Genomic DNA, 12,100 nt, shown 5'->3' on the forward strand with positions numbered 1-12,100 from the left:
TAAAATATGAAACAACTTGCTTTTAAGTGAACAGAACACAACTGACCTGAATAAAGTTGGTATACAGTGCAAATGAATTGATGCGAGCTGGGCGGACGGAAGTTGAATTGCTTCAGTGATTTGGGAGTTCCCCTTTTCCCCGGAATACTGTCCAGTGACCTTGAAAGATCTTGAAAGACCAGCCTGTATGACTTTCACGTGATTTCATCATATGATGACCCCCACCTGAAAACAATAGAGTCGCCCCCTCCCTCCTGGTCGGAAAATTCTATATAACAGCCACCGTAGCCTAACGTTTCATACGTTATATAACGCAACACAAAGTGTCACCTAAAATAAACCCGGAAATTTTTTTACCCTGTTAACCTCTATACAACCATGTACACCCCTATAAAGATATATACAGCCCTGTTAACCCCTATTCAACCATGTAGAACCCTATACAACCCTGTTAACCCTATTCAACCATGTAGACCTCTATATAGCCCTGTTTACCCCTATTCAACCATGTATACCTCTATATAGCCCTGTTTACCCCTATTCAACCATGTTGACCTCTATATAGCCCTGTTTACCCCTATTCAACCATGTATACCTCAATATAGCCCTGTTTACCCCTATTCATCCATGTAGACCCCTATACAACCATGTACACCCTATATACAGCCATATAGACCCCTATACAGCTATGTAAACCCCTATACAACCACGTACAACCCTATACAGCCATGTAAACCCCTATACAACCATGTACAACCCTATACAGCCATGTAAACCCCTATACAACCATGTACACCCTTATACAGCCATGTAAACCCCTATACGGCCATGTGAACCCCTATACAACCATGTAGACCATTATACAACCATGTACACCCCTATATACAGCCATATAGACCCCTATACAGCCATGTAAACCCCTATACAACCACGTACAACCCTATACAGCCATGTAAACCCCTATACAGCCATGTGAACCCCTATACAACCATGTAGACCCCTATACAACCATGTACACCCCTATATACAGCCATATAGACCCCTATACAGCTATGTAAACCCCTATACAACCACGTACAACCCTATACAGCCATGTGAACTCCTATACAACCACGTACAACCCTATACAGCCATGTAAACCCCTATACAACCATGTACACCCCTATACAGCCATGTGAACTCCTATACAACCATGTACAACCCTATACAGCCATGTGAACCCCTATACAACCATGTACACCCCTATACAGCCATGTGAACCACTATACAGCCATGTAAACCCCTATACAACCATGTAGACCATTATACAACCATGTACACCCCTATATACAGCCATATAGACCCCTATACAGCCATGTAAACCCCTATACAACCATGTAGACCATTATACAACCATGTACACCCCTATATACAGCCATATAGACCCCTATACAGCCATGTAAACCCCTATACAACCACGTACAACCCTATACAGCCATGTAAACCCCTATACAGCCATGTGAACCCCTATACAACCATGTAGACCCCTTTACAACCATGTACACCCCTATATACAGCCATGTAGACCCCTATACAGCCATGTACACCCCTATATACAGCCATGTACACCCCTATATACAGCCATGTTAACCCCTATACAACCATGTACACCCCTAAACAGCCATGTGAACCCCTATACAGCCATGTAAACCCCTATACAGCCATGTGAACCCCTATACAACCATGTAGACCCCTATACAACCATGTACACCCCTATATACAGCCATATAGACCCCTATACAGCTATGTAAACCCCTATACAACCACGTACAACCCTATACAACCACGTACAACCCTATACAGCCAAGTAAACCCCTATACAACCATGTACACCCCTATACAGCCATGTGAACTCCTATACAACCATGTACAACCCTATACAGCCATGTGAACCCCTATGCAACCATGTACACCCCTATACAGCCATGTGAACCCCTATACAGCCATGTAAACCCCTATACGGCCATGTGAACCCCTATACAACCATGTAGACCATTATACAACCATGTACACCCCTATATACAGCCATATAGACCCCTATACAACCACGTACAACCCTATACAACCACGTACAACCCTATACAGCCATGTAAACCCCTATACAGCCATGTAAACCCCTATACAACCATGTACACCCCTATACAGCCATGTGAACTCCTATACAACCATATACAACCCTATACAGCCATGTGAACCCCTATACAACCATGTACACCCCTATACAGCCATGTACAACCCTATACAGCCATGTGAACCCCTATACAACCATGTACACCCCTATACAGCCATGCGAACCCCTATACAGCCATGTAAACCCCTATACGGCCATGTGAATCCCTATACAACCATGTAGACCATTATACAACCATATACACCCCTATATACAGCCATATAGACCCCTATACAGCCATGTAAACCCCTATACGGCCATGTGAACCCCTATACAACCATGTAGACCATTATACAACCATGTACACCCCTATATACAGCCATATAGACCCCTATACAGCTATGTAAACCCCTATACAACCACGTACAACCCTATACAACCACGTACAACCCTATACAGCCATGTAAACCCCTATACAACCATGTACACCCCTATACAGCCATGCGAACCCCTATACAGCCATGTAAACCCCTATACGGCCATGTGAACCCCTATACAACCATGTAGACCATTATACAACCATGTACACCCCTATATACAGCCATATAGACCCCTATACAGCTATGTAAACCCCTATACAACCACGTACAACCCTATACAACCACGTACAACCCTATACAGCCATGTAAACCCCTATACAACCATGTACACCCCTATACAGCCATGTGAACTCCTATACAACCATGTACAACCCTATACAGCCATGTGAACCCCTATACAGCCATGTAAACCCCTATACGGCCATGTGAACCCCTATACAACCATGTAGACCATTATACAACCATATACACCCCTATATACAGCCATATAGACCCCTATACAGCCATGTAAACCCCTATACAACCACGTACAACCCTATACAGCCATGTAAACCCCTATACAGCCATGTAAACCTCTATACAACCATGTACACCCCTATACAAGCAGGTAGACCCCTATATACCCTTATACATCATTATAAACCCCTTTAAAGCTTTATACACCCCTATAAAGCTCTTTAAACCCCTATACAGCACTATACGCCCCTATACAGCAATATACGCCCCTATACAGCACTATACACCCCATACACAGCTCTATACACCCCCATACAGCACTATACACCCCTACACAGCTCTATACATCCTTATACACCATTATACACCCCTATACAGCACTATACACCCCCATACAGCACTATACACCCCTATACAGCACCTTAAACCCCTATACACCCCTATACAGCTCTATACACTCCTATACCGCACTATAAACCCCTATATAGCACTATACACCCCTATACAGCTCTATACACTCCTATACCGCACTATAAACCCCTATACAGCACTATACACCCCTATACAGCTCTATACACCCCTATACCGCACTATAAACCCCTATACAGCACTATACACCCCTATACAGCTCTATACACCCCTATACCGCACTATAAACCCCTATATAGCACTATAAACCCCTATATAGCACTATACACCCCTATACAGCGCTATATACTCCTATACCGCACTATAAACCCCTATCTAGCACTATACACCCATATAAAGCGCTATACCGCATCCGGGCGGGATTTTTTTTTTTTTTTTTTTGGGGGGGGGGGGTTGGAATTTTCGATTCCGGGATTTATTGGGGGTAGGAAAATTGAGTAAGTATTTTTTGGGTGGTTTGATTTAAAAAGGGATTTTTTGGGGGTATTAAAAACAATAGACTGCATAGTTCTGCGAATAAAGTACAAACCCTGAACGTGTTTCTACTGTTTTTTCTTTGTGTTATATATTAAGATCATTCCTCTTTTTTGAAAAAAAAAAAATTAATGGGTACGAAACTCGGCATGAGATTGGTTTGCCCAGGATTTTTTGGGTTTTTGTGAAGCCCTTGGGTTTTTTTTGAGGTCCTGATTTTTGCCCCTATTCGATCATCCCCGTCATTCGAAATCCCTATCTATACAACGCTTTACTTAACAATTATTCCACGATAGCTAACGAGGCGCATAGCACTTAGTTGGCTATACCGATCTCATATCCAACAAGCGTAATACTTGTTTTATTAAAAATGAACAAAAAACTGCAATATTTGAGCTTCCCAGCTGTTTTCGCTGAGTGGTCAATGGTATATTTAACAATTATTGCAAAAGCGCGCGTTGGATATGAGATGGTAGATAGCCACCAATGCATGTAGCGCCGAGTTAGCTATAACGATCTCATATCCAACAAGCGCGAGTGGACTAATTTTTTTATTAAAACAATTATGTACCATTGCCTGTTAGCCATTCAAAACGCAAGAATTGCAATATACAGTGGAACCCCGATATAACGATCTTCGATATAACGATATTCCCGATATAACGATGAATATGTTATGTCCTGGCAATAGTAAAACGTATGGGACGGAACCCCGATATAACGATTCCTCGATATAACGATATAATTTTACTGCCCCCTTGGCATATCGTTATATCGGGGTTCCACTGTACCATTGATAGTTTTTAATAAGAACGTATATACCATTGCCTGTATACCAATCAAAACTCACGAATTGTACCATTGCTAGTTTTAATTTTTCATAAATCCCTATAATATAGCACTGTACACCCCTATACAGCCAGATACACACAATACATACTCCAGTGATGTAAAACTGGACCTTTATTTCCCGATCTACTATTTTTATACTGAAGTTAAAGACAAACAATATATTTATACAACAATTAACTTGAAATAAAACCAAAAAATGACATCACCGATTTTCGGACCTTTAGCAAACCCTTATTGAAGTTAAACGCTTACCATAAAATTTTGATAATATACTTATGCCACTTTAATATTCTAAAGTAGAACAGTAACAATGTCACCTTATCGTTGGATTGTTTAGCCTGATTAGCACTCGTGCTATTTCTGTAAATTATATTGTTTTCCTAAGATTTAAGTCAGTTTACAAAGATTGCTTTGTGGAAACTGCTCTCGGAAGGATAGAAATGCTATTTCAAACACCTCATATTTGAAAATATCTCAGGGGAGAATTCCCCTAGACCCCGGTTGAAGCTTGTGCTAGCGGCGCTCGTCATTCGCCTCCCACCTCCATAACTTAGGTCTGTTGTAAAAAAATGTGTTCTCATAATCAAGGCCTGCTCACGCCACAGATCAATTTTGCCAGTTCGAAGTGGCAAAGTAGCAAATTTCCAGTTTAAGATAACGATCACTAGCTCAGAAATTCCAAGTTTAAGGGGGAATCACAGATCGTCATGTCTAAGTAGCGTTCAAAGTGGCGATCGTGAGCTCAAAAGACTAATTCAGTAATGTGCTTTTAAAAATGTATAATAGGCCACAATTTTACTGTTCGAAAGTTAATGTGCGCATACCTTAAATAACTAAATAGCTCAAAACGCGTTCGTAGTAAATAAGTTCTCGTTAGTATCATGCTTCTGTACATGTCACGCCTTGTCTTTCTTTTATGCCTTTTTCTGAGATTTACCGTTTCGGTTTGTTTTTCGTTTGCGTTTGTTTCTGCTGGGGATCTCGGAATACAATCTGCTTGTTGGAGTGGATGGTCGTGTTAAGCTTTGTCCTCGTTTAGCTACTCTTTTTTCCAGTAGAATCCCATCCTCAGTCTCAAGTTTTTTCCGAAAATCAACAAGAATGTTATTAAGTAGTTGACCTATTTCTTCAAGTATTTGATGATTTTCACACAGATAAGTTAAGTCTTTAATTTGGTTCAAATATTCTCGACATGTCATCGCCGACTCTTTAAAATTTTTGCTCAGAGAAAGTTGCTCCTCTTCTAAGGTTTCATCTTCCATATTTTGCGGGTTTAAAGAAGCCGATTTTTTAGATTCTGCAATCGTGTAACTTTCTTGAGCTAGCCCTGCTTCAACGATGCTTGGATCGAGGGAAAAGTAGGGATTTTCCCGGTATACAGCTGGCAACGAGTACCACCCCCATTCTTCAAAATTTATGAAGATTGCCATAAAGTGTTTGCAGGGCCAATGATTCTTCTTCCAGTCCTCGCATTCACAAGATGGGAAAACTTCATTTGAGAAGTTGAGGGTATACTCCTTCGGATCTGTCTGGCTTTTAACTTTAAACTTGCCTCCGCCTACCACCTGTATATCTTCAACAGGTGTTTCCATAGCATTGGAAAGTCTACCCATACAATGTGCAACAAACTCTCGCGGTCTGTCTCTTAACCACACAGGCACATTTGTGTTGTATAGGCGATATGAACTCGAAGATCTAATGTTAAGTTCCTCATACCTATGGGATTTAAAAAAACATTGTCAATAAAAACTTATAAACCGATTGTTAAGTAACGTCATAACACATGTTGATCATCATCATCATTATCGTCCTTGACTTGTCACCCATTACGATTTCTTAATGGGTTACCTTTATACAGAACATTTCGATATATAAAAAAATAGCAAAAATAAGCCACGACGTATGTTAGAATATTAAAAAAATGTTTCGCGGTCATCGTGTATTGTTTAGTTAAAGAAATGCTTCTAATTCGTGAAAGAAGACCAGCACTAAACAAGCAGTCGAATCAATACGTGCGAAAGTATTTATTTAGTTAAATACAGCACGCACTGACACTTAGAACGCTAATGACCGCGAAATATTTTTTATTCTTACATACTCTATCGCCTCTATTTGCATTTGAACTAAAACTCAACCGTTATTTTTATCTACTTGATAATAAAATCAAGATGAGTTCGAAATGTCGTGGCTTATTTTCGCCAATCTTTATAGTAAGTTGTATACCTTTATACAATTACGTTTATTCATAGTAGTAGGAGGCTTTATATGATATTTTCAAGTAGCATATCTACTTTTAGGGTAAAATAAAATATGGCATTTGTCATCTTGGTCATGAACCTACTTTTTGAAGGACTGTGGAAGGAACTGTGTCACAAGAATGGCAAGAAGACCGCTTAACTTCATCTCTCTGTTCCCCTCAAGGAATTCGTACTTGAAAGATTTGTTTTTACGCTCTATGCCATTGTTGGTATTCACCTTCACATTTATGCGATCTTTTCTGAAGAGCCATACCCACCTCTAAAGAGAAACAAAAAGGGAAAGTTGTTTTACTGTACTAGGGCAATCAGCGTCGATATTTTGAACAAATAAATAGGTGCAAATGTTCCAATGAAAAAAAAAACCTATAAAGTGCTTTGTAAATTTATAAATGGGTGTAAATTCTTTCGGTACCTTAGTTTCTGGTAGCCACGTCTTTGTAAACCACGCTTGCAATTTTGGGTTGTTTTTCCATACGTCACCCTTCTTTAAGTCCTCGATAGCTTCTTTTAAACTTTCCTCTGTTTCAGACGAAGCAATTTTTCTTAATTGTGAAAGTATTTCTTCTTTGTGCATATGGACACCATGTTGTTGATTTCCTAGCCAACGCAGCCAAGCCTGTTCCCTGTGGAAGTCACACAGGAACACCATTGCATCTATATATTAACAAAAAGATATAACATTCAATTTATTTCTTGGCATAATATTCGCTAAAAGGGGTGTATAGTGCTGTATAGGGGTGTATAGTGCTGTATAGGGGTGTATAGTGCTGTATAGGTTTGTATAGTACTGTATAGGGGTGTATAGTGCTGTATAGGGGTGTATAGTGCTGTATAGAGGTGTATAGTGCTTATATGGGTGTATAGAGCTGTATAGGGGTGTATAGTGCTGTATAGAGGTGTATACTGTTGTATGGAGGTGTATAGTGCTGTATAGAGGTGTTTAGTGTTGTATAGAGCTGTATAGGGGTGTATAGTGCTGTATAGGGGTGTATAGTACTGTATAGGGGTGTATAGTGCTGTATAGGGGTGTATAGTGCTGTATAGGGGTGTATAGTGCTGTATAGGGGTGTATAGTGCTGTATAGGGGTGTATAGTGCTGTATAGGTTTGTATAGTACTGTATAGGGGTGTATAGTGCTGTATAGGGGTGTATAGTGCTGTATAGGTTTGTATAGTACTGTATAGGGGTGTATAGTGCTGTATAGGGGTGTATAGTACTGTATAGGGGTGTATAGTGCTGTATAGGGGTGTATAGTGCTGTATGGGTTTGTATAGTACTGTATAGGGGTGTATAGTGCTGTATAGGGGTGTATAGAGGTGTTTAGTGTTGTATGGAGGTGTATAGTACTGTATAGAGGTGTTTAGTGTTGTATGGAGGTGTATAGTGCTGTATAGGGGTGTATAGTGCTGTATAGGGGTGTATAGTGCTGTATAGGGGTGTATATTGCTGTATGGGGATATACAGGGATGTATAGTGCTGTATAGAGGTGTATAGTACTGTATAGGTTTGTATAGTACTGTATAGGGGTGTATAGTACTGTATAGGGGTGTATAGTGCTGTATAGGGGTGTATAGAGCTGTATAGGTTTGTATAGTACTGTATAGGGGTGTATATTGCTGTATGGGGATATACAGGGATGTATAGAGGTGTATAGTACTGTATAGTTTTGTATAGTACTGTATAGGTTTGTATAGTACTGTATAGGGGTGTATAGTGCTGTATAGAGGTGTATAGAGCTGTATAGGTTTGTATAGTACTGTATAGGGGTGTATATTGCTGTATGGGGATATATAGGGATGTATAGAGGTGTATAGGGATGTATAGTGCTGTATAGGTTTGTATAGTACTGTATAGGGGTGTATAGTGCTGTATAGGGGTGTATAGAGCTGTATAGTGCTGTATAGGGGTGTAAAGTGCTGTATAGGGATGTATAATGCTGTATAGGGGTGTATAGTGCTGTATAGAGGTGTATAGGGTTTTACAGGGCTATATCGGGGTATACAAGGTTGTATAAGGGTTAACATGGCTGTATAGGGGTATACATGGTTGTATAGGGGTATACATGGTTGTATAGGGGTATACATGGTTGTATAGGGGTATACATGGTTGTATTAGGGTTTATATGGTTGTATTAGGGTTTATATGGTTGTATTAGGGTTTATATGGCTGTATAGGGGTTTACATGGTTGTATAGGGGTATACATGGTTGTATAGGGGTATACAAGGTTGTATAGGGGTATACATGGCTGTATAGGGGTATACAGGGTTGTATAGGGGTATACATGGTTGTATAGGGGTATACATGGTTGTATAGGGGTATACATGGTTGTATAGGGGTATACATGGTTGTATAGGGGTTTACATGGTTGTATAGGGGTATACATGGTTGTATAGGGGTATACACGGTTGTATAGGGGTATACATGGCTGTATAGGGGTTTACATGGTTGTATAGGGGTATACATGGTTGTATAGGGGTATACAAGGTTGTATAGGGGTTTACATGGTTGTATAGGGGTATACATGGTTGTATAGGGGTATACCAGGTTGTATAGGGGTATACATGGTTGTATAGGGGTTTACATGGCTGTACAGGGGTTTACAGGGTTGTATAGGGTTTAACATGGCTGCATAGGGGTTTACATGGTTGTATAGGGGTATACATGGCAGTATAAGGGTTTACATGGCTGTACAGGGGTATACATGGTTGTATAGGGGTTTACATGGCTGTATAGGGGTATACAAGGTTGTAAAGGGGTATACATCGTTGTATAGGGGTATACATGGTTGTATAGGGGTATACATGGTTGTATAGGGGTATACATGGTTGTATAGGGGTTTACATGGCTGTACAGGGGTTTACAGGGTGGTATAGGGGTTCACATGGTTCTATAGGGGTATACATGGTTGTATAGGGGTTTACATGGCTGTATAAGGGTTTACAGGGTTGTATAGGGGTTCACATGGCTGTATAGGGGTTTACATGGGGTTTACATGGCTGTATAGGGGTTTACATGGCTGTATAAGGGTTTACAGCGTTGTATAGGGGTTCACTTGGCTGTATAGGGGTGTACATGGCTGTATAGGGGTTTACATGGCTGTATAGGGTTATACATGGCTGTATAGGGGTCTACATGGCTGTATAGGGGTATACATGGTTGTACAGGGTTTACATGGCTGTATAGGGGTTTACATGGCTGTATAGGGTTATACATGGCTGTATAGGGGTCTACATGGCTGTATAGGGGTATACATGGTTGTACAGGGTTTACATGGCTGTATAGGGGTTTACATGGCTGTATAGGGGTTTACATGGCTGTATAGGGGTTTACATGGCTGTATAGGGGTTTACATGGCTGTATAGGGGTTTACATGGTTGTACAGGGGTATACATGGTTGTATAGGGGTTTACATGGCTGTATAGGGGTTTACATGGCTGTATAGGGGTTTACATGGCTGTATAGGGGTTTACATGGTTGTACAGGGGTATACATGGTTGTATAGGGGTTTACATGGCTGTATAGGGGTTTACATGGCTGTATAGGGGTTTACATGGCTGTATAGGGGTTTACATGGTTGTACAGGGGTATACATGGTTGTATAGGGGTTTACATGGTTGTATAGGGGTTTACCTGGCTGTATAGGGTTTACATGGCTATACAGGGGTTTGTATGGCTATATAGGGGTAAATATGGTTGTATAGGGGTTTACATGGGTGTGTAGGGGTCTACTATAGGGGGTGCTGTTCGTTTATATTTGGGTATAGGTTGTGTTCTATTACATGAAGTACTTAGGGCTACAGTAGTTGTTATTTAATGCTTTCCTGGTCACGCACGTATCCTTGCGTGTTCACTGAAGCGAAACTGAAACTACGGACACGACTAGGCTTTGGTAGATTGTGCTCCTAAAAGTGGCATATTATGCTACTAGCAGTGCTGCCAAATTATGCCAAAATTATGCCAGAATTCCCAAATTATGTTCCTGATTTCCGAAATTATGCTCACAAAATGACGTAGATTCTGTACAAAGAGGCGCGCAATAACGACACCAAATTATGATGTTTTTCAAAAAAACTGTTGTTGTAAAATTATTTGTGTTTTATGGCAGTGTGTCTCGGCCGTCAGCTGACCAAATTAGCTGTTTGAACCGTTTGTAAATGTTCTTGCAATGCCTAAAACACGCATTGCAAGAACATACTACCTAAATTTAGTTTATTTCTGTAGAAAATACACCATATTTACTAAATTTTATGAATTTATGCTCCAAAAAGTGCTAAAGTTTGCTAATTATGCCGTGGCAGTGCTCGTTTAAAAAATTATGCTTTTTTGCTCCAATTATGCCAAAAGTTATGCTAGCACAATCTACCAAAGTCTAGACACGACACACAACCCTGGGCTTCTTGCAGAACAAGTTTAAATAAATATTCTATAATTCCGGAAAAGAGAACCGAATTATAAACTACCCCTTTTTTTGATTTTTTCAAAGTTTAATTTAATGTCACCAACTTTGATACCATTCCAGTGGGCCACACTTTCTTTCTTAGAATATTGCGTCAATAATTTGGTTATCCCCTTTTGCTGGGCTCCTGAGCAGAACACTGCCGTGTGATCTTTAATGAATATCTTGGATGTTTCACGTGATTTATACTATAAATAAGTTGATTAAAGCGTTTCTGTCCGAACGAAGTATAAATTTTGTCCACATACCTTGGCGACGGATCGAAACGTAGAACTCAAATTTCAGAAAAAAAAAATAACAGAATAGAAAAAGTAGCAAGCTGGATTGGAGAAGGTTACACTAGATATTAATATATAATTTTACACCGTTACAAGATGGTTGTAGATTGTAGCCTGTTCCCTCATCTAAACGAACATTAGAGTTCTTCATGATCACTTGAACTCAGATATAATGCCCAAACGACAAAAAATAAAGAGAACCAGGGAACGCTTAACCTGATTCAGACGGTCCAGGTCGCTCGCGGCCATGCACTCTCTCGATCGTGGCCGCGAGCGACCTGGACCGTCTGAGAAGCAGGCTAGGGAACGCTATGTCGCGTGCACCAAGTGCGACGCAGGGATTTAATTGCTTTGTCGTGACGCCAAA

General features: G+C 40.3%; 1 protein-coding gene across 1 annotated transcript; it reads right to left on the minus strand.

Annotated features, from left to right (window-relative positions):
• Positions 1 to 3,823: 3,823 nt before the first annotated feature.
• Positions 3,824 to 7,709, minus strand: LOC144663640 (uncharacterized). The gene is made up of 3 exons (XM_078524648.1): positions 7,411 to 7,709; positions 7,082 to 7,257; positions 3,824 to 6,456 (listed from the first exon to the last, which is right to left on the minus strand). Exons 1-3 carry the CDS (start codon positions 7,645 to 7,647, stop codon positions 5,655 to 5,657), a joined length of 1,215 nt encoding a protein of 404 aa, XP_078380774.1. The 5' UTR covers positions 7,648 to 7,709; the 3' UTR covers positions 3,824 to 5,654.
• Positions 7,710 to 12,100: the final 4,391 nt, after the last annotated feature.

The sequence above is a fragment of the Oculina patagonica genome, chromosome 8 (assembly GCF_052425735.1).
Source record: "Oculina patagonica isolate OP01 chromosome 8, crgOcupat, whole genome shotgun sequence".
Taxonomy (NCBI): Eukaryota; Metazoa; Cnidaria; class Anthozoa; order Scleractinia; family Oculinidae; genus Oculina; species Oculina patagonica.